The sequence below is a fragment of the Pseudopodoces humilis genome, chromosome 4 (genome assembly GCF_049639895.1).
Source record: "Pseudopodoces humilis isolate 2021_Gansu_Grassland_sample_001 chromosome 4, ASM4963989v1, whole genome shotgun sequence".
NCBI classification, from domain to species: Eukaryota; Metazoa; Chordata; class Aves; order Passeriformes; family Paridae; genus Pseudopodoces; species Pseudopodoces humilis.
In genome coordinates, this window is record NC_142203.1 from 36150812 (window position 1) to 36175551 (window position 24740).

Consider the following 24740-nt stretch of genomic DNA (forward strand, 5'->3'; position numbering starts at 1 on the left):
CGCCTGCTGACACCCCGGCTTCATTTTCTGGTGTTGCAGCAAAAAAGGTGCCGCCTGTGCTGGAAATGGGATCTTCCACTATTTAGCAAGGCTTTGCTGAATGAGTCATCAAAGCCGGCTGGTATTGGCTGGGCTGGTGAGCACCCAAGGGATTGCCTGGCAGAGGCTGCGAGGCCTCGCTTCATTCACAGAAATGTGGGGATGCTAGCCAGCCCTTTCATTCACACGCGCAGCATCTCATTCACATTTTGCAGTCCTTCTGGCCGCTTCTAATGAGGAGAGCCGTTCGGGAGCAGTAGGGTTTTCTGGGCAGTAGAGACACGTAAAAATAGGCTATGGTGTGTATATTTGCTGTTGCTGTGCTAGGAGGATGACGAGAGGAATGAATGCTGTGAGGATGCTGTAGCAGGTTTGCAGTGTGGTGATGAAAGGCTGTTCTGCAGATCAGTAGAAAACTGCTTTACATTGACTAGGACATTGCCATTATTCATCACTGCTGGGATAAGAGGTGCTGACTTAATTCAGTATGTCATGAATATACTAATTAAATACCTGTATTTAAGCCGGCTGTTTCACTGTATTTGCAGTTCGTATACTGCAGCCTTTAGTCGTGGGAGAAGGAAAGAATTCCATAGGCTTTTTTCATTTAAGTTGTGCTGCAGTTAGTAATTTATTTTAAAAATTACTTTGCACTGTGCAACTTCTCAGGTCTGAATTTGTTTATAATGCAGTGTATTGTCCTACATCCAAAAAATGTTTTGCAAAGCAGATTGATTTATAGGAAAAAGCCATATGGCTTGTGATGGGCATTGTGTATCACGATGCTGTACACATTTGGATGTTTAAATAAATTGCAGGAGAAATGAAATACCTATTTTCTGCATGTTTTGCTACTTCTCCAGATCAAGTGTTTGTGATTGACATTTATGCTTAATAAAGGCTCTTCTTTTCCTTTGCCTTTTTTTTTTTCCTTTTTTTTTTTTTTTTTTTTTTTTTTCACTGCAGGATGTCAGTTTGCTGCTACCTGGACTTTTTAATATTCTTTCAGGGCTTTTTCGGTTTTTCAGAATTAAACCAAACATTCCAGTGAATTGAAGAACCTCTTCCTGTTTTTCTACGGAGTGAATATCAGTTGTGAAAGAAAAAACATCACTTAAGCCTGTTGTCGGACATCAGAAAATACTTTTCTTCACACATAGGTACTTATGTAATTCCTGCATTAAAATAGAATGTTCTTGTCAAGTAACAGGAAAGAAGGATTTCTTTCTGTATCAAAATTTGAATTTAACAGTTTCTGTGAGGGATAGCATTGAAAAAAAAGGCACTGTTAGGCTGCTTTTGTGGAAAAAATGTATATATTCTCTAGTTCTGTTCATCTGTTCTGAAAACCTTTAAGGTGTCTGTGTTCTGCTGCAGGGGCAGGAGAGGGGGACTATATGTATGCAAATATTATCTAGATATTTTCTATCTAATTGTGATTTCTTTATAGATTCACAAATATGTGAGGTGGAAGGACATTTTAACAGATGAATAAACTGTGGTGTTTCATAAAGGCTTTTAATTCAGTTCTAAAGGTAATTGCCTTTGGTACTAAAAGGGTGGTGGGAGGGGATAGGAATTAAAGGTTGGGAGGAAGTATCTGTTTGAGAAGATAGGAAAAGGGAATTTGAGAATTGATTGGTGCTAGTGTGCTGTAAGTGGGTGGATGTGGGTTTTTTTTTCCTTCTCTCTCCTTTTTTTTTGGCTACAGGAAGTGATTTGCAGTGTTCACAGCCTTTTGTTGAAAAGGGTCCTTCTCATTTGTGTGAGTCATGCTTTTGCTGTGAGCGAGTTGGCAGCTCTAAGCAGGACTGGGATCTCAGTCACAGAAAACTGTTACTTCACCCAACCTTAACAGGGAACCAAAAGAAATTTCTTTAAAATATACATTTTTTAGTTTTTCCTTATACTCTTTTCTTTTTTACCCTAAACTCTTTTTAACCCTCCGTGTCGTTATGAATTGCTTGCTATGTTAGTACAGGCATTGCCTGCATTGGCATCAGATTTGCCAGAACATATGCAGGAAAGCAGATAGAAGGGCATGCTTCAACGTACCAAGTATAACCGCTTCAGGAATGATTCTGTGACATCTGTTGATGATCTTATTCACAATTTGCCCATGAACAGCAAGGTCTCTGCAGTTTCTACAACTTCAGCTTCACCTTCATACCTGGTCTCACCAGAGCGTCTCCGCAAGGACCAAGAAGATGGACCCACCACCCTGTGTACCCTCCTCCATAAAGTGTCCCACTTGAAACTCTCTAGCACAGGCAGCCTTTTGGGTATCAAAAACCTCTCCTCTGCAGTAAAGGAGCTTGCTGTCTCCAAATTGCAGGGAAGCTCGAGTGCTTCTAGTTCAGCAGCAGGGGCTTCAGACAACACATGTAACCTTGTCTCTGCCACTTCGTGTTCTCAGCAGGACGTGAGCAAGATGAGTATGGGGAAAAAAGCATGGTCAGAGGAAATGCACCTGGGAAGTGAAGATTGGAATCAAAGTAGCAGTTTTGTCAATAAATCCTCTCGAGGATGGCTGCACTCAAGTGAGAAGATCCTGGGACCTGGTGTGACGTACATTGTGAAGGTTAGTCTGTCTTACTCCATTCTCTGTTTTTATCAGTGAAAAATTCTGCTGGTTTTGCTGAGAGGATAGTCAGGCTGAAAAGATTTCTATTTGTATTTTTTTTTTTTTTTTGGTGCATAATACATGAAATGTAAATGCAGGAAGGAAGGGTTGGGAAGCTGTGTTAATCTTTTACATTAAAGCAAACCTGCAAATATTGTTCTACAGCTGTATAAAAATCGTGTTCCTAAGCTAGAAGCTGATTTGATGTGGGTTTTGTAGCCTTCTTCTGAATTTAGGTTTTTAGTGTTATCTAGCATACTGTATATATCTTGGATACGTAGGCTTTCAATATGTCTGGTGCAATGTACAGGAGGAAAGAAAGACTCCTTGATGTGAGAACTGTTAATCATGCATGAATTTTTCAGTTTTAAAAACCTCTAAGGGCAAGTGTTTTTTAAAGTGAAATGATTTTTGAAATCTTAGAGCAGTAAGGCAGAGAGCACAGTTCTTATTCTGTTTCACAATTAGAAATAATGTTGTGGGTAAAGCAGGAAAATGCAGCTTGTTTTACATAATGAGCATTCAACCACCTTAAATGTTATTGCTCTTTTCAGTTCATTGATACAGCATGTCAGGAGCAGAGGACCTTAAGTTTACAGGATAAACTTAATGTTTCCATATGCTTTGAAAATATTTTGAAACCACCTGTTAAAGTAGAGCCTTCAAGATAAGTGTATGTGCAATGTTTTTTGTGGTTAGGTAAGAGTCTGGTAGCACCTTTCAGCATAGTGTGCAGGAAGTGTTAAAATAACATTATTGTCCAGAATTCATTCTTCGGTTGCCATGCTTCATTAGGGAAGAAGCTTTTGTATCTTAAGTGTTAAAACTCTTTTGCAGCAGGCTATTAATATTACAGGTCTATTTTTAGTGTTGTCTTATTTTTGGTGAAAGAGTCACAGGTGACTTTATTTCAGGATGCTTTAAAACTGAGTGGCACCCTTGTTACTTAACTCACTGCTTTTTCTCAAGTCTCATTATCAAAAGCAGAGTGCATATTTAGCTGTTGGGGACTAGGAAGCAGTTTTCATTTCTTTGTGTTAGTGGTGATAATAGATTTAGCAGGTGGTGGTAGATTGAGTAAGTTGGCCAATTCAGAGCACTATTGAAATTGTACTGTCTTTTTTTACTACTGTGAAATTTACTGGAACTACAAAGGAGTCAGTGCTACTTTTCAAGCCACAAACTGCTGCTCTGTTACTCTTCAAGAAGTGTCTCAATAAAAATAACCTACTGATGCTAGACATAGTGGTGTTGAGACTGGTGTTCTCTTGCACAGAAATACTCTGGTTAACAGAAGGCCATTTACCATTTTCACATTTTAGCTCAGGGGACTCAACCATTTTACTTTTTACTTTGCTTAGGATAGTATAAGCCAAATAATGACTGTGGGAATACACTGCTGCTGTTAGTTTTACCTGAAGTTATCACTATGAATCAGAACAAACACAGCATTCAATTTCTTAATCCTTTCAGTAGCTGACCTACGATATGCTAGAGGAAGCTGATATCTTTGAATTGAAAAGAGAATTAAAGTGATATAGAAGTGGACTAACATTTGCAGTTAGTAATTTACCCATACCTAACAGAGATATTAGAACAAATACTTAATTAGTGCAGTTGATGTTTGGTACATGAAAGTGTATCTATACACACTGTATATATCAGAATTTTCTAAATCAACCCAACAACTTACTTTTAGGTGTTTGTTAGTAGTTTGCTAGTCATTAAAATGTATGGAATCTAGTTTACTGTTTCTGCTAAAAAAATAGGACGATTACTTTAATTTCATGGTTTCTGATATAAGAATCACAGAACACTGCTCTAAATGTAAAAACAAAGATTGAAAGGAAATAGCAAAATAATGGTTAATGAATGAATGAAAATAAACTGGTCCTGATTAGTTCCTAATTTGCTTGCTTATTAACCATCTCAGTTTTCCTTGGCAACTGCAGCATTCATATGGGTAAGAATAGAAGTACAGTTCCCAAATCCTTAAATATTGTTTGCTACCAAGGCTTTTATCCAGTCAGACCATCAAATCAATACACAGATAATGTATACTGGGGGGAAACATTCCTTGGATACCTCATGGCTACACTGACTATCTGGGGGACTCATACCATGTTTAATTAGTACCATTTGCCTTTTAGAAAATTTCATATGCCATTTATTAATTGAGACTGAGAAAAAAAAATCAGATTTGTTGTTAACCAGCAAAGCTTTTTTTTTTTTTTTTTTTGGTGCAAAGGTGCACTTGGTTACAATTTTCTCATTAATCCACATTTAAAACAGAAAATTAGTCATTGTACAGGGTTAATTGTAACTACTGGGCAGGCTGATAGCTCACATTGAAATCTTCTGAAGTAAGAGACACAAAATTCCAAAATTCCTATGTGCAATGTATGAAAAATCTGAAACTTCACTGGTTTTCCTATATTTTCATATATTACTCATTTTTAAGATGGGCAGTGTAACTCTAATGCTTAAAAAGAGTGTAGGTTTATGGTTAACTGTAGCTATATTCTGATCTCCGTGATCTGCTGCAATGGAATTGTTTTCCTTTCACATAAAAGTGCCGGCACTTTCTACATTTTTTCCTCTCCTCACAGTGGATTTCTTGTTGCATTTTTATATATTATAACAAAAATTTTCACAAAAACAACACCAAAAAATTTTCCTAACACGTTAGACAATGACCATAATCATATTGGGGACATAAAGTAGTCAGGTACTGACATCTCACTTAGTACTACTGCTGGACTGCTTAAAAAATAATGAATTAATTTAAAAAAAAAAAAAAAAAAAAGGAAGACATTTGCTGTGCTGGAAATCCTTAAAGTGTTCAGTGGTTTCCCTATAGTGGGACTTATTACTACAGGGGGAGATTATAAAAGTTCATGTAAGAAAAACAAAGGTATAGAATAAAAAAAGTGTAAAAAAACCTGAATAATGTAACAACAGTTAAATGTTTCAATGTAATCTGTTGTTTCCAGTGATAAATATCTGCTGATGAGTACAACTGGGTAATGTTATAGACATTTTGGAGTTTGTTTTATTTAAATAAGAGCACAACAGTTTAGAGGCAAATGCATTTCTGTCTTCAGGTAACTCGTGGCTGGATTTTGTAACAAGTGTCAATGAGTTTAAAATGCTGTTGTTCAGCAGTTCAAAAGCAAATAAAAAATACTGTATAATTTTATATACCTGTATGAAGTGTATCTGGAAAAGCCAGTAAGGTCTAAAGCCAACACAGTAGTATAGAGCAGACCTGGGTAAACCTAGTGTTAAAAAACAGATAGAAATACAGTATCTGAGAGAGAAAGGAAGGAAGAACTATTTCATCCAAAAGAATCACTGCAAGCCAGGCAAATAATATTTCAATAAAAAGGACATTAAAGTATTATTATTGTTATTATTATTATTATAGCAAAGTGTTCAAAGAATAGAATCCTAACTGGAATTATTTCTCTAACATTTTAACACTTGCATTTCTTTTGAGGGAAAAACAGCAGTTTATGTGTGATGTGGAAAACAGACATCATTGTGAAGCTGTTCAAACACATCACCAAGTAAAGGCTTCAGTTCTGCAAACATTCCTGCATGACACTGTTTACGGGAGTATTCTCATTGAAATAATTGAGGCTACCTTTGTACCATTAACTAACTGGAAGTTAAGTGTGTGCTTAGGGCTGAGCTGAATTGCTGTGTGTCTTTAGTGGCTAACCCAGACTGCAAAGCACAGCCTTGAATGGAGCTAACAAAGTGGAAACTGCATCATATGTCACCTTCCCCTAGAAGACTTCAGGGCTCTTTGGAAGAATGTTTCTCTGTTTTTTTTTCTTTCTGTTTTAGCCAAAATTGATTTGCTCTCACTAAAAAAATAATATAAATAACATTACAGCAAAGCTTTCTCTTTTTTTTTTCTTTTTTTTTTTTTTTTTTTTTTTTTTGTTAAATTTATCTTCTGTATAGAAAAAAATAAAATGTATGCAAGTTTGTTTAGGTTTCTTTTAATCAGATTTAATTTCAACTTTTGTCAGCCAAATTGAGGTAGTGCTGTTGGTTAATCACTGATCATTTGGCATGGCCTGACTAAAATCTTACTCAGTAGGAGTTTATACATATAATTCTAAAAAACCACAGTCCCAGAGTATCCTGTTTGTAATGAAGTTTACATGTTTAAGAAATGTGTTGTGTGTTTCAGTCATACGGTAATCATAGGGTAGAATACAGACTTTTTACTTCACAGTCTGCTACCCTCAACCGAGGTACACAAACAGTGTTAACAAAGACTAATGAAACTAGCTTATCACTATGTGTTTTAAAGCTGCATGCATGCAGATTAGGGGAGAGAGAAGTAGGTGACAAAGACAGCATTGGTTTAAGTAATTAATCCCTCCTATTGTACCATATTCCTGAGAGATCAGTTAGTATCCTTTCCATTTTCCTTCACTGCTATTTGGACTATGAAAGAATGATACTGATGCCTGTTGCTCTCTTGAAAACCTTTCCTTTGATCTTCGTGGACCTGAACTCTGTGGGTCTGTTACACAGCCTAATAATAGGAAAAGAGCATTTCTCACAGAAATTAGATCAGATTCTAGGAGCAGAAATCATACCATAGAGTCTTTAATTATAATATTATTCTAATTACATGAATCAAGTACTATTACTGTACATTTGTATATGTTCTGTAGAAAGCAAAGCATGTATTGATTTCAGAGTTGAAGGATTCAGCTGTCAACATGAATGTCTGTTCTCCAGTACATTTGGAGTGTTTGCATGGAGTTTCTTTGTTTAAAGCAAAAATTATACACTTGCAATTTATTTATCCTGTTAGTTATGTATGTCCTACAATTTTAAAATCCCTAGATGAATTTAGCTGGTCAGTGTAGGAGGTAAAATTGCATTCAGGCAGAATTCCTTCTCTGATTTTCCTTGAAATTTGGATTGTTGGTTTCTTTTTTTGTCTTCCAACAATGTTTACAGTAAATATATTATGTGCCCAATGTAAATATCTACCACTACAAAGACAAAGACTCACGGATGAATCAAGATCTTTGGGGAAAACTCATGCCCTTCTGTGCTGCCGGAGACAGGACTCTCCTTTGTCCAGTGACAGGGTGTTTTTCTCCCCTAGGCAAAGAGAAACCTTGTCTCCACTAACACAGCAGCTATACCTGTGCTGCAGCCTGGCTTCATTTTACAGCTGAAGGTTCAAGTAAATGCACAAAGTATCAATATTAAATTTTCTTGTTTACAATGAGAAAAAGCTTAGGTCTGCTTTGGTGTAGTGTCCAAGACAACCAGCCTTCCCAGATACTAATGCTGTTTCAAGGTGAGTTACTCCCCCATGCGATTAAACAAATTTCATAGAGGAAGAGGGTTCAGTATTGCTTCTCTGCAAGTCTACATATTCCCACAATATTAATTTCATTTGATCCCATATATTTATGACAAAATGTAATGCAGCTCTACCTTTGTCAGCTGCAGGCAGGTCTGAGGCAGAGCCTGTCCATTTGAGTTGTGATGGGATTAATGATGGGGATTCAGTGCAAGCACATTTCCAGTCATCCCTTGTTTTCTGAAGGGATTAGGCACAATTCAGTAAGGGTAATCTAGAATGTTTATTTAATAAGTTAAATATTCCCCTTGGTTTTTCAAACAAATTTTCACAGGGACAGGTGAGATTTCAGTCTCAAAACACTGAATCACAGTCCAAATCACAGCTAAAAGTTCAAATACTAAAAAAAGCATGTCTGAAATTAGACAGAAATGGCAACCAAAGCCATAAAAATTAAAAATAGACATGGCATAGGGTGACACAAAGAAAGAAATGTGAGGTAGACAGAAAAAGCTGTCTAGGCTTTTTTTTTTTTTTTTTAACAGCATTATCACTCTGGATTTACTGATACAGGCATTCTTAATCTTTTTTCATTTTTATTTCAGAATAAATCCTGAAGTAAGAGATATAAATTGAACAAATACTTTAAGAAACAAGGACAAAACCAAAAGAGAGCTATTTTATCTTAAGATGTTGTCAAAACTTGCTCAGCACCATTTCCAACCTTTGGATATGTTGTTTTACTGAGATGCCTTTATTTTCATTTTTGTCTCTTGCTAATTTAGGAATTACACAAGGGATAGAATGTCTCATGGGACAACAATATCTTTCCTGACTGACATTTGACACTGCTTACCTATGATAAAGTAATTATAAGAAACAGAATTGTCTCTTTTTTTATAGACAAACTGTTTTCATGAACCACAGGACATTTTAAAACACCTGTAACTTCCCAAAGAGTTGGAATATTTCAGAAACACTACCTCTTTCACCAAATATAGTGGCCATATTTTGTCACCACATGTTGAATGCAGATTCCATAGTGTTACTCACTTTTACTAACTTTTTTTTGTAAATTAATTGTGTAGAAAAGCTAAGCAGCAAGCAGTAAGTAACTGGAAACATATTATGAACTCTCTCTTACAATATATTTATTTCTGCCAAGGAAAGAAAAGATGGAAAAGATGGAAAGGCAACGCTGCTTGATATAGGGCACAAGCTGGAAGCTGCAGGTGCCAATTCTGAGCTGACCCTGGTCTTGGGAGTTTTGGGAGTGGTAGTAAAAAGGAGTCTCTAGTGAGCCTGCTTGGGGCCATTGAGGGCCTGGTGGTAGTCCCAGTGTCCCAGTGCTGCTCTGCCTCTTCATAGCCTTTATGCTGTAAAGAAACCTTCCAGAGAATTTTCATTATTTAAATCCAGCCTTGGAAATCTCTTCCCTTATCCCTTTTTTCTGCACAGTGGAAGTCATCTTTTGGGCACTCTTACTGAGAACACAAGAAACTATATATTTAGCATAGGAGAGTTAAATATTGATAAATACTCAGAACAAAGATCTGGTTTAGTTGCTGAACTCTTTTGATGAAGACCAGAGATACATATGGCATTCATATAAAAGTGTTCCCTCTCCTTCCGTGCATGTTTTGGATTTTCAGTTTTAGCAGTGACAGGTCCTTCCTACATCACACCTCCAAATGCACAGTTTAGAAAGCAGAACAGCATATGCATTTCAGATACTTAACATCGTTTGTATTTGGCATAGTGGAAAAGCACCTGTTAGATCTTCCGTCTTCTGAGTCTGTGCTTTAATGATACTCCTCATCAAGAAGTTCTACTTGCTAATGACTTTCTATAATGACTGAGGAAGAACAAGTTCTTTAATAGCTAGATATATTTACAGTGTCCACATTTACAGTTTCAAATGTCTAATTATGATTTCCAGCTATTGAAGCATATTGTTTTGGCTGCAGAAGCTTTTGTGTGTTTGTGTTAAAGGAATTCTGATGCAGAACATAAGCTGCTGGAACTAATCTGCATGTTGCTTTAAAGGGAAGTATATCTTAGTGGATATTCAAGGTAGCAGCAAAACAGTCTGGAAAGTGTTCACTGAATTAAAGTATGCAGCTGTGAAAATGAAGCAGTTCATCTGCGCTACTGCAGTGCATACTCTAAGTGGTTCATACTAAAATAATTGCATTCACTGTTATATTTTTTTTAAATTAAACCTAAAAAGTATAGGACTATAACTTGTGGGTTTTTCCTCAAATGGAGCCTTATTTAAGGGAAATTTTTATTGGCCCATACAAAAAATTACAAAAAAATATAGAATGTGTTTGCCTTTAAAATAATAGAATAAATCACTGTTCGGGTGAGCTTCTGATTCTAACATTCCTGAGGGTTTGCATGCAAGAATATTTATCTGTAAGATAAGAACATAAGAAATAGTATTCATGCAAAATTACTAATATGGGTTCTTTTGGGAAGTCTTGTGAAGTCTCTGTTCATTTAGCAACTCTACTAGATAAATATTTTTGGGCATGATGTGGGAAATCTTGTTTCATCCACCTGCAAGTAAAAAGTAAGAAAGAAGTGTTTTATTTGAAGATGTTTTGTTTTCAACCCCATTTGAGATGGAAATTAGAAAATTGTCAAAAGGAAAATTTGATTTTCAGTTACATCTTTCCTCTCCCTAGCAAGAAATGAGACCTCAGAGTTGTCTTAAGAAATTGCTTTTTGAGATAAAATAAAGTATCTTCTTTTCCTAGCTGAATCTTTTGCCTTTTTAAAGAATTTCTGAGTCCTTACTGTGGAATTGTTTGTGAGACGCTGCCAGAAAGCTTTCACAGGGTAAGACAATTCGTAGAAAGGGTTGGCTATCATTTGCCACTTAAGAATTGTTAGACTGAATATATTGGGACATAGTCTATTTTTGCTACAGAAACAAGTTAGTGTAAAAGAAGAAATAGGAAGGTGTTGTCCAGAGTTGGAGGTATTCTTGGGAGAACTGTGTTCTCTCATCCATTGCTACAGAAGCAAACCACCTGTTTTCAAGAGGAATGAAATTGACAGTCATATCCATCATCATTTCTACTAGTATGAAAGCTCTGTTGGTTTACTTGTCTCATGGAGGATTTTATGATGATAAATTTACACTGAGTGGTTGAGGCTTATCTGTAGTTGAACCCCAAAGGTTTTCTGTTCCTTTTCCACTCAATCAATCCTTACTTAGAGTTGTCCGTCTGGATTGGAATATGCATTCTTTAAGGAGAAAAAAACCTTTGGGGGAAATATTGATTCACTGTAAAGCTCTGTACATGGTTACTTACTAGTATAAAAATTACCAACTGCAAAAGTATGCAAGCACAGAAGAAAGCCTTTCTGGTTTTTATGGCAGCATATGTTTATGACACATTTTTGGTGCTGGCTTCTGATAGTGTCTAAATATAAGGGTTTTTCCTCATTCAGAACAAGGCTGCCAGTGTTTCTTTCATGCAGAATTGATGCTTCCACAACCAGGTATGCTGTTCTGCATATAGCAGGAAAGCACAGGGTAGAGGAGCAGACTGGGGCCTTTGGCATATTCTGATAGGACACAGTCATTAGGTGGCCCCAGATGTCTGAAGATACATCTTGCCCCAAGGGGAGGGAAGGGCAGGAGGCTATAGCATGGCTGGGAGAACATGTTAGCTAAGCACCCATGTTAGCTAAGATTTTAATATGGTCTTATGTGATAGTTAAGCAGATGATTTAACGGCAAATATATTTATATTCCAAACGATTCAAACTTTTCAGAGGACTGAAATCTCTAGCAGCCTACTTAAAACTCTGTGACTACTGCTTATACAAATTTATTTCTCTCTGAATATCTAGTCTTGGTTCTGCCCACAGCTTTTTCTAATATTATAACTTACTCTACATTAGAAATGTCACAGAACAAATTTTCCAATCCATTCTTCTGCTGAAAGTGGCTAGGTAAACTAGCATAAATCTGAATGGTTTTGTGCATGCAAGACTTTTTTTAATTACACTGCTATCCAGCTGATGGTAGCCAGCATTTTCAAAGGCTGTCTCTTCTGCTCATCAAATGCTTTGTATTTTCAAAAACACCTGAAGTGAGAGGATGTCCTGCAGACTTTTGTGATGCCAGAGTTTGGGTGAAATGTTTGCCATGATAATGGCAGGACAATGGTTCTTCACCTACCAGGAAAGGGTTTCCCTGATGTTTGACAACACCCTCTTAGCAATGGGCAGCTCTTAAAGTAAAAAAGAAAACAAACAAAGAAAACCCCACAAAACAAAGAAGCAAAGCCCCACAAAACAGTAGACAAACAAAAAAAAACCCCACAAAAACAAAGAAAAAAGGTGTTTGCACATTAGAGTGCAGGTCTTGCTAATCATTGAGTCCAGAAAGATTTACCAGATTCCCAGATCTATGTCACAATTGGGTAGCTGGGCCACATGCTTGGGTTAATGACTAGTGTGATATTATAAGGGACTTTTACATATGCCTTTTTTCAGTATGAATGGAGTACCCCTATATTTAAAATATTTCAAGGGTTAATTCAATCAAATAATATAAATAAAATTAATACAACTACACTATGGTTTCCATAGGAAGTAAAGGAGCAAATGTATGTTTTGATAAGCTATCTTGTTTGTACCCATGTCCTGCTGATTAGCAGAGTTAAGTAATTTTGTGGTGCATGTCTCAGTCAAACTACTAAGGTATTCAGGGTCATAAATATTCTTCTAAAGCACAATTTAAAAACTAGGAAACATTGTGGCACTTACTATTTTTCTTTAACTTAGATAATTTTATTAAAGACAACACGTTCTGATTACAGCTCCTTCTTAGACTTGGGGTTTTTAAAATTTTTTAAAAAAATTTGAATTTTTTTCATGGGTGTTTTTTTTCCCCTGCTTCAGCAGTTTAGAATGTGGGTATTGTAAACTCAGTTAAGCTGGGAATTTCAAGTAATATGATATCAAAGGGATTGAAGGATTGAATTTCATATTAATTTGCTGAAGACAAAAATTAATTTTATAAGATATTTGTCAATCTTTCATTCTCTGGCTGTGGCTTGGGCTGCTTTCAGCTTGGGATACTTTTGTGTTGGTTTTCCTCTTTTTTTTGTCCTCTTTTCCTTTTCACACATTAATATTGTTATTAAAAATCCCAATTGTATCCACAGTTACATGTGGACAAATTTGATATCTTGAAATCAAATCCTGGTCTGTTACTATTTTTGTATTATGGCCTGCTTGTTAGTGGGCATCTGGATTTGAATCTTAATATGATTTAGGATAGATAGAAAACCTGAAAGTAATTTTTCAGTATTGTGGAACACTACGGAACTCCCAGTGCACCTTTCAGAAGCTCCTTTAGCTGTTAATGGTGATAACTGAAATTGGAAGGAATTGTAATTTTGATGCATAAATAAATGCGTATTGCACTAGTAGAAATAGAATCTGAAATAAAAGCTCTTATTTTTAAATAAGGGAGTTCTCAACCATAGTTAACTAGCAGTAGTCAATTCATACTAAGTACTTATCTACTTACATGGCATAATGTAATTCTGGACTAGCTCTTTGGCAAACGAGAGTAAAATGTAAAACCCTCAAAATGAAGCAAGAAAATTCCCCCATCCCTTAAAAAAAAAAAACAAAAAAGAAAATGTAGGCGTATGAGTTGAGATACACATGAGAACCAGATGTGGCAAGTAAAAAGATACTCACTTTTTCACTTTTGCACGTGCCAAGTAAAAGCACAGCCTAAGCCCGTGGGTGAGAAAATTGCAGTGAATTGCACAGCTTATTTTATTTCTATTTTTGAAACTTAGATCTCCATACAACACCCAGAACCCCAGGAATAAAAATCTAATTTTTGAGCCCCCAGGCTATTATCTGCAGCTGTGCAATGTTAGAGCATACTTTGGATACATCAATATTTGAAGGCACAGGCTAATTTTTGTCTAACAGTACAAGTGTGTGTCTGTTTGCTGATGTAACCATATTATCTCTCACATGACTTGTACAAGGCAGGTACAAGCTGCAAAGTAGTGAACCACTCAGATCTGATGAGGGTCATCTGGTTACACAGATTAAAACCAGTAAATCTCAATTTACTAAGAATACTCATGCAGTTTTGATGAGCTAATGATACTCCAGTATTTGAATTCAGAGGTTAGGAATCCTTATTTTGTTGGAGAGTAGGTGATGGGTAGATATGCTATGCACAAGGCAGACACTCATCTGCTAGACATGTATGTAGGTTGGACTGCTTCAGTGCTATATGGAGCATACATCCTGGTGGAATAATACAATAAGTCTTGCTGTGTTTTTGTAAAAGTATTTCTTGCTGCTGTTACTGCCAGCTTCTCAGTCCAGCAATGGAGAATTTCTTCCAATAACTTGGTATTTTGAAGAGCTTGTTAGGAAGCACCAAACAAGGTTGTTCATATTTCTGGAGCAAAGGGCTTCTCTGACAGTGACTACTCTCTTTTCTTTCTTTTTTTCTCTCTTGGCTCCAAGTACACAAATGTACTCAGCCAGTGTTCATGTCTGTTTCTGAGAAGTGTTGAGAGATCTCAATATCTTCTCTTACACAGGCTTCAGTAGAAAGTGCTGAACAGGAATTTTCAGTCATGAAGAAGACAGGTACTTTAGGGAGTACAGAACAAATCTTCGCATACAGGACAAACCAGAAATCTGAGACATATCCCTTACACTAACCTGTCAAAACTGTAACTAATAAGGATGTTGGAACCCCATGGAATAGGAGCTACATGGTCCCACCTGTATGTGGCACTCTGCTTCCTGCAAGGTACTGTTTAGCATGCAAAGTACAAATTATGAATTTAAAACCTCTGAATGGGAAGGTATTCATTCATATGAGAGACTTTTTCCTTAGGACATAGTACCTTTCAGTGTACACAAGCTGGAAATTCATTCAAATATTAGAAAGTCAACAGAAGGCAGAATGTTATCTGAGAAACCTTGGAACTGGTAGTCCCAAATCCTCCTACTTCTAGGTGGGCTACATCTCGATATATTTGGTTCCTGAGCAATGAGAGGGAGGATGATAGCAGGAGCTCATAAATTTCACAGTGCACAGTAGCTGATTGGTTAGAATATACATTAAGTGCTGGGTGAAGAGGAGCTTTTTTTGGAAGTAGACTGTTTTATAACTATATTTTAAATGTTTCATGGAATGCCTAAAGCAAAAGATAGCATTTCTTTTTAATCAGGGTATTTATTTGTTGAAATAAATGAATAATTTATTTCCTTGCTATCTTGGTTGTATGTCTTCTTTCTGTGGATCCTTGTCAGGATGTACTTCAAATGGATATTTTTAGACAGCAGTGTTGGTCTTGGGGAATAATTGAAGCATAGCAGTAGGTGAGTTATATGTCCCTGTAGTTGGCCTTTGGACCTTTTGAATGTCAGTTTTTTACAGTAATTTCGTTACTTGAAAACATGCCGTGGTGATTAAGTGTTCACATCTTTTATCCCAGCAAATCAGTTGCCATCCTTGCATTGATCAGTCAGGAATACTGCAAGCCTTACAATGTTGTGTTCAGCTGTCTCCATGATATACATAAAACAAGTACAGGGTAATTTTTCCATCTGACCTTCCTTCAGTCTGATCTTGTCTCTATTTTTGTTAATGCAGATCAGGTAGTATGACTCAAAGGAGTCTGAATGCACGTCTTCTAAGTATGTTTATGGGTTTTTGTCTACTTATTCGTCTGTTTACTTTGACAGTGGCTTGTGTGCACATGTTTTTGTGTATTTATTTGCACGCCTGCATGTACTTGTCAAAACACCTTCCAGAGTTTGCTTCCAAAAAGGTGGACCTGGTTCTCAAACTCATGCAATTACTTTGCTTTAAAAGACTTGTGGCAAATATAGGTAAGTGAAGGAACAAGTGCAATCCAAGAGTGTTTTTGGGGTATTGAGAGGTCTAAAACTAACAAGCTGATGAAATAATGAAATTTCTTTAACACAAAATCATAGGGATACCTTTGAAAAGTCATACCATTTGCAACATATTTAATTACAAAAGCATCTCATATGACATAAATAAAGGGCAAATTTAATCTATGAAAACCTCCTAGACTAAAACAAAATGACACAGAAAGAAAACAGGAAAATATTGATCATTGCTGTTTACTGGCAGAAGTTAAATGATTTCAGCTGATTATCTCAAGTGATGCTTAAGAATTTAATCTCCATGAAAATGAAATCAACCTCTGAGATAATTAAAAATATAGTTAATGGCTTAACTTCCTTCATCAGAGCATGAAAATATAATTGTATGTGTTTTAGGTACTGAGGCAGAAGCATATGTAAAAAAAATAATTTATTTGTAGTAAGATACAGGAATTGCACTGATAGATGACAGTTTGAGAGTATGATCTTTAGCTTGAAAGCTCCATGTGCCAGGATCTCTTTAGACAAGACACTTTCCACGAATATTTAATAAACTTTCAAAAAACATAGATTTGCTGATTTCTGAAATATTCTACAAAATGTATCTTAAGATAACCCTTCTCAGAAACTATGTGCTATAATAAGGCAAGCTCAATTTAATGCATGAGTCAGTTGATGTTGTAGCTAGTTTTATACACTGTTGAGATGACTCCATAGCATTTGATAGAAATAAATTAAATAATAGTGGATATGTGAAAACAAACTAGGTATTCCCACAGCCTGTAAACATTTTATGGCAAACATGTTTCTATGGAAAATCTTTGCTGAAATTCTAGTTATTATGGTTACTGATGTAGTCATTCTCTACTTAAAAGATTATTTTTTCAGCAAAAATAAAATTCCCAAACAGGCAAAAATTGTGGCCTCACTTTTTAAAAAAGCGGTCCTTTTAAAGTGATGCAAGCACTTTTAAAGTGGTGCAATTTTTTGCACCAGTTTCATCTCAGATAGATTGTATTGTGCTGTGAATATAGAAAAACTGATATAAAAGCACAATGCTAGAATAGCATCATGATCATCATTAACAGGCTCAGGGTGTAAAGACTTCTCCCCAGGTCCCCAGACTTTCAAAAGTCAGGTATATGGTTGAATACTTAACCTACATGCCAAGATACTGCCTGGGTTATGCCAGTCATGAGGCAGTTTGTGCAAAGACACCACACAAATATCTGACAAGAGCTTTCACTCCAGTAGACTTTAGCATAAGCAAGTTATGCCCACTTTTGGAAGCAAATCTAGAAGATTCGCCCGATTTTTTCACACAAGTGATAGATAATGTTGAATTTTAACATCTTTCATAATGATAGTCCGTTTTTCCCACAGAGATGAAGAGCAGAAATCTGGGTCAGAAAGACTGGTCTTGTCTTAATATTAGCTAACCTTCATGTCATTCTTTTCTTGAATGACCCTGTTAAAGCCATTTCCCAGCATGAGTTATTAGTATATTGTATTAGCATTTTCCACCTTTTTACTACTATAAAAAAATGAAAATACTAAATCACATCTATCCCTGAGCTGTTTATTAAGAAATTTAGTTGCTGGTGTTCTTTTCATCTTTCCCTGTTAAAAGATGCCTTTTTTGTTCTAATGAGACGTAGTTCTCTACCTTTTAAATAACCTTGTCCTATTTCTAAATTTCTTTTACCACACTTCCTTTCTCATTAAGATTGTTTTTTACTTTGATTGTATCTAAAGTGGATCAATTAAGATAGAAGAAAACTAAAAAAAGCATGTCAACACATTAGAAATTGAGTGTATTACAGTGACCAAGTTAAACATAAAATGATATGTTGAATGAAATGTGACAAATGAAACAAAATGTTTATGGAACAAATCTGTGACATAGAACAGCATAATCACAATAATCTACTTTAGACATAGGGTAAATCAAATGTAAAAAATAAGAATTGTACATTGCCTTTTAATGGTTAGTTGCACTTTCTCCCAGAACTCAAGCCTAATTATAATACATTTTCCAACCATTTCTTTTTCCTTACAGTACTTGGGCTGTATAGAAGTCTTACGGTCAATGAGATCTCTTGACTTCAGTACTAGAATGCAGGTTGCAAGGTAAGATTTTGTACAACTTTGTTTTTTAAAGTAACTTCTGAATTGTGTCCCCAGAGCAAAGAGGCCAGAAAGATGGAAAATCACATGGTAAAGGATGTTTGGATACCATAAATCCACTTTTAAGTTTTGATTTTACATGTAAATCCCTTGCATGATATAAATACAGTTTCAAAAGGACTTAAAGGGTATTTTCTCTGTGGATTTATGATATGCCAGGAGCTACCTTAGAAAATTTTAACCTCTTTGTTATGCCAAGTAAGGCATTTTTCTGGGTACCAATCTATGACAATTAAGACAGTGAGAATTAGAATGTGCTTAAAATCTATGATCTCAAAATTAATCTAGGGAGCTGGTATGGAGCCCCATGTTTATGGGTCTTTATAGTAATTTCTTACAAAGGTTGTCAGATTATAAACTATCTGTACAAAGGATATAAAGGAAAATATATCACCACAATTATATCAGAGACAACGAAAGAGAGAATTATTTCTTTTTCAGACTGTATGTAAGAAACAATAACCTTGAATTAGGTTCTTATGACAGTTCCTTTAAATGTGTCATGGTATTTTTGTAAGAGCAATATATATGTACAACACTAGAGAAGTAGAAGTGTTCATGAATTATTTTTTTCTAATATTTTCTGAGAACTATAGGAATGGTGTTTTGCAGGCATTTTCACTTGGAAAGCTGAGTTATTGATTTCAGAGGAATGTAGCACTGACATCATCTAGCAAATGGAGACCACTTTTTCAAATTCAGGAATTGAAATGATAAAGAAATCCTTTTCAAAGAAACACACATCAAATTATGTGACTGGATACAGTGGTTGAATTTCACCTCTTTGAGGCATCTTTCAGTTGACAGTAAATAAATCTGTCATAAGCCATATATCATACCATAAGCATTTTATTAAATGAGAAAAATCACTTGTTTTTAGGCTTGGATGCTAATCATATGGTCTATATGTATTGACTTTGAGTTACACTTGCATACAACAGTTTTGAATTGGGCCATGTAAGGCCTCACAAAAAGTTGACCATTAATTTGTCAAGATACTGCACTGATGAGAGGCGCAGAAGCCAAAGGACAGGTAAATGACAGAATCCTGTTTTTCAAGCAATGTAGACTATGGAGGAATTTGATAATTTTACTACTGTGCTTTTAAAAATGTATCATGTACATTTCTGATGTATTTCAGCACTGACCTTTGATAATTGTTTAATTTCTAAGCAGACTTGTAGTTCCAATGCAGGTAGTACATTTATGTTTACCACTTGGAAATTCAGTGATGCTGGCTTACGAAACAGTTGTGATAATTATTTGGTTTGTTTTCTATATCTGGAAGTTAATTCATCCTATTTTTTCTGCACAGTTTCCTTCACTGTATGCCTTCGTTGTAATAGTGTTGTACTTTTCTTATTATCTAGCTTAAAGGCACTACTCTGACATGAATACATAAGCATATTTGGTGATCTGAAGCAATATGGTCTACACAAACAAAATAGCTTTGCTTTGTAGTTCCTCTAATAAAAAACCAAAAAGTTTATTAGCTTTTACTGTGAAACAAACTTGGAATTATATTTTTTTCTGTTGAAGATATAGTATATTTTGCTACATGAAATCATTTTGTTGTCCCACCTTCCTCTAATTATATCTGGAGCACAGAATTATTTTTTTTTCAAGCAAGGAGCCATATCTTCTTGTTTTGTTTTTTATTTTGCATTTACAATTTTCTGTTTATCATAAAACAATGCTCTGGAATCAGGACCTAGAATATTAACGTGCCTTTCATTAATTCATCTGGCTCTAGAAAGCCCTTTGTCACATCCTGGGTTTTCAGAGCTCACATGCTTTGTTATGTAGTGTTTCACATACAAGCCTACTGTTTTAAGAAAGTATTATTAACTAATTGCTAAAATTCACACATGCTAGTTAACTTTCTGGTGTATTTTAAGAAACATAATGTAGGCCTCAAGGTATGTACTGAATTTTAATAAGGCTGCTGTTCTAATATTACGGGCGCCAATTTGTTCTTAAGAAGACACCTGGTACCAAATGGTCTGTGCAGCCCTTTGATTACAAATAAAATAAAAACATTTAAAAATTACATTTATGTCTGCTACATCATACATGTATTTCTAGGTACATCCATTGCTGATTTCTCTGCAGCTTGCCATCAGCAAAAAAAACTGTCCTGGTAGCCTGATTGCTTCTGATGTGGTGCGACCAAGGCTTAGGTCTGTAGCGTTAGCCATGACTGCGTCAGCCAAGGAGCCTGGATCTATAGCTGAAGTAAAAGCTTCTCTGTGTAAACCTCTCTATGCTGTTTCCTCTAACCAGAGAAACAGACAACACAGCAGCTGCAATCTGCTTCTGACCCACAACTTTATAAATTGATCTTACTGCATGTATCACACCTTTTCGATCCGTTATTTTTTCAAAATATTCAAAACCAGTCATAGAAGAAAGTGATCTGTCTTGGACTGGTATGACTCCCGGCATTATGCAGTATTTACTAAGTATGATTAAAAAACAGAGAAAATGAGTCAAGTTACTTGATTTAGTGTGGAAGCCTGGATTTCTTCCTAATAAGTAGGCATGTATGTTTGAGACATACAAAGCACTTACTCCCTTTTTAGCACTGTATCACATGCCTATCCCTGCCTCCTTTCTTAACCTTACTTTTTCTCTGTGTTGCAGGGCTTAAACATAGGAAGTCAGTTATTAGGAATCCTAAATTTGCCTTTTTTTCTGCCTTCCAGTTATTGCGTATCTTGCTTTATGTCTCTGTCAGCTTTGAGGATGAACAAATCCCCAAAGTAAAATAAGCAGCATCAACTCCTAGAAGAGGAGGGCTTAGTAATGGGAGGGTAAGACATGTAGTCTCTCGCTCTGCTTGAAAACTCCTAGGATTATTTTAGACAAACTGTTAGTCCCAGTCACAGACAACTCTGTGATTAAATGAATTAGGTGCTTGAAAATGGCACTTAAATTATTGAGTGAGCACTTAGAAATTACTTAAAAATTGGACTGAGATTTCCACTTATCTGGTGAATTACAGATAAGAAATTCATGGGAAAAGGTTGTGTAGATTATTTGAATGGCTTTGAAAATCACAGCTGTTATAATGCATTAGGAAAGTATATACATCAGTGTGCATGCATGGATGTATCTGACAAATGAAGAACTTTGGCTTCAATTTCAGGAGCTGCAGCAAAGCCCCAGAGTAAATAGTTTATTCAGTAGTCTTTCCTTATTGCAGTCCTGTGAAATATCAACTTGTGCCGTCTAATGCTGTCTAACCTATCCTATCCTGTAATTTGTTTCTTTTGCCTTTTCACTTTTTGTACACTAATATGTTAAAACTTGCAGCAATACATTTATCTGTATGTGAAAGCAGTGAGCAAATATTTTCTCTTGGCATACTCTTCATCAGATCTTAATAACCTTGGTGGTGCCTTGCACTGGTATTACTGCCCTAATTTTGAGTTGGAGGAAAAATGAACAGTTATGTAAAATTTCTAACAGTTTTTGCCTTTATCATTATACATTTGAAGTCTCAAGATTCTCTCACTACAGGGAAAATAGAAGAACTAGAGTAGTATTAATCAGTTGTATTGTATTTATTCTTTCCTGTAATGACTGTAATGTCATGTGAATTCTTGAGCAAATAAGAGGATGCGCCAGACAACGGTCAGCAGTTACACATAATGATAAATCAAAACCAGCTGAAGCCACGTGTTGCATCTTTAATTACCCAGTGATAATTCTTGAAACACATATGAAGTCAAGATGACTTTCTTGGGCAGCAAGAGAAACAAAAGCATTTAATTTTCAACATAGTGGAGGAAGAGGAGGACTAGCAGACAAGACTACTGAGCTAACCACGGGTGGCAAGTGGTTAAAGTTCGTCTGAAACCTACCGGCATCGTCATAGAAAGGGGCCACTATTAAGCTTCTGTGGCCTGGCCCTTTGTGCCTTCAGGCTTTTTGTAAAAAAAATAAGTAAAAAATCAGGTAAAATTCTTCTGCAACATGTGCAGTGTTTGCAGCTCATGTAATATGTTTGTATGCTTATCGTTAAAGCTGTAGTAGAATAATGAGTCCTCACTTCTGTGTTTGTATGCATGAGTGATTTACTCACTGGTTTGAATTAGATGTTGCATGCACAGTTTGTTGTACATCTGAGTCTGCACTACAAGGATGCATGTTCACTGGCATTTAATTGAATGTCATCAGTTTACTGCATGCAGCATCGTAAAGTCACACATCCCCATGCTAAGTAAAATATTGTGTTGCATGCTGTTTTAATAGCAATAGGTAGGAGGACTGAAATACCTTATATCTGCAGTGGATCCAAATCCAAACTCTGATCCCAGTCCTCTACATTAACTCTATTGGGATGACCAGCTTGAAAAGTATTCCTCTCCAAATCTGAGGACTGAACTTTATTAATGAAATTATTAAGCCAAATCAATTTATGCCAATATCCCAGAGGAGATACAGAGGAGAGATGGTGGAAATCCAAATTTTAGAGTTGTATTTGAGTCCAATGCTGAACAATATGAAGCAGTTCAGTTGATGTTGTGTTTCACCTGTATCTGTGTTGTTTGCAGAAACTATGAGCAAGCATCGCTGAAAAAAGGGGTGGAAGACATTGAAAAGCAAGAATGTGTCTCCTGTGATTTTTGAAGGCAGATAGGTAATCTGTTATCTACAGTGAATTCTGTATTCAGTGTCCTCCTTAACATGCTGTCTTGCTTAAAGGTGAGTGTGTTTCATCTCTGCCTTCTTCCATGTGAACTCTGGGTGTGGGGTGGCACTTAGGACATGGCAGAACAAATTGACCGTTTGCAGTTGCAGGAAGAGGTGGGCACAGTTACTTCAGAGTCAAAGCTGTGAGAAGCATGAGGTTCTGGCTGCTGCTTGGTTCACCAGGAAGCAGGAGTCTCAAAAGTGGATGGAGGCATCCTTATAATTCATACAGCACACATTTAAGTGGGGCAATGGCAGCTATAGTGCCTGATAGTTTGAAAATAATTTACATTTCCTAGTTAAGCAGTTATTAGCACAGAAATGGGGTAGGATAAATAGGTTTTTGTGTGCCTAAGGCAGGAATCTTTCCTTTTCAATGTAGTATTAGCGTGGAAATTGTTACCTAGTATTTGGAATAATTTTACTAATATATGGTAATGCAAAGCCAGAGAGCAATTAACTGAGCTCCCCCAGTCCATGTCTTTGTAAGAAAACAAAGAGCCTCTTGGAGAATGGGGAAGGTGGAAAGTTGGAAACTAAATAGTCAGGGAAGCAGTTATGGATATCACTGTATCCTGAATTTTCAGAAAGTTGGTGACTCCACATGGGTCTGCAGAAGCAGGACCTGAAGCAGAGTGGTCTTAACATGTTTTAAATACAAATTGCAGTACAAAGTTATCAACTGACAGAAATCTGGAAACCAAGACACTCTCAAGTTCTGCTAATAGCACCTAGCAGCTTGATTACACAAAGAATCGATGGCATAAGGAATTTGTGTGGTGTTCACATGACATGTCCAGCCACACCAGACAGTTAATCAACACTGAACAGTCCTTCTTGGCACATACAGCCCAGATACTTATAAAAGTCATCTATCTTACACGGAGCTTTTGTAAGATACCTGTCTCCAAAGTCCTGCTTTGGACATGAAGCCAGTTAGGCATTAGACAAAAATATTTGTTAAACTAAATGTTTTCACTCTACTTCTGTAAATTTTCCTGTGTCTGCCTTTGAAATATTTGCTAATATCTGCTCCTTGAGAGAAAATATTTTAGTAAATGACCTGAGGCTGGGCCCAGTTTGGAGATTACTATGATCCTGATTTAGCAACAGAAAACAGTTTTAAATTCTCTCTCCATTTCTCTGACCAGTACTACGACAAGTAGCTAGAGACCAGGCTGAGTGGAAAAAAAGCCAGAAGGTCATAAAAGATGTTAAAGGATTGAGCTACTTAGCATATCTAAATGTTAAAGTACGTTTTTTTAGATGTTTTTGGTGTCATTGATTATATTCTTGAGAGTTGGAGGGTTGTCTATAAGGAAGGTTTTGTAGCTGTACATTCAACACCAAGTTTCATATACCCTTACTTTATGTTCATAAAAGCTGCATATGCATGCAGAGTTAAAAGATACATCTAAGGTGTGCCAGTAGGATATACAATTAATTTCTTGGAATAAGACTATTGCTCAGAACTATTGTGTTGGAAGAAATCATCAAGATCAGGTAGATTTTTCTGTTACTATTGAGTCAAACTGGGTTTTCTGAAACTTACTTGCATGTTATGAAAGAAGGTACAAATTGTACAAATTGTCTCAAATATTCCTTAAAAAGTTAGGTAATTTACAAATATTGAGAACAACATTGAGCATACCAATGGATAAAAAGTTTCTTTGCTGATAAAAGCAAAATAGTCTTCAAACTGCATTGGTTTTTCTTAGGTCAATGGAAGTCTCACTCTGAAGATTCAGGAGCATGAGAATAACTATCATTAGATAGATTGCATTCTGCGTATCTAATGACATGTGGTATTCTATGCCTAGTAGTTGCCAAAGCCAACCACTTGAGTGTATAAAGTTTATTCAATAAACCAAAAATTAAATTGGCCAGCTTCCTTTCGTTTTCTGCTTTTAGATTTTCTAC

At 36.1% G+C, this 24740-nt stretch overlaps 1 protein-coding gene across 1 annotated transcript in view; it reads left to right on the plus strand.

Annotated features, from left to right (window-relative positions):
- Positions 1 to 1839: 1839 nt before the first annotated feature.
- SHC3 (SHC adaptor protein 3) overlaps positions 1840 to 24740 on the plus strand; it is a 51569-nt gene continuing 28668 nt past the window's right edge. Inside the window, exons 1-2 of the mRNA XM_005530056.3 lie at positions 1840 to 2620; positions 17995 to 18065. Of these exons, the coding sequence (XP_005530113.2) occupies positions 2081 to 2620; positions 17995 to 18065 (611 nt within the window). The 5' untranslated portion in view covers positions 1840 to 2080. The remainder of the gene's footprint in view (positions 2621 to 17994; positions 18066 to 24740) is intronic.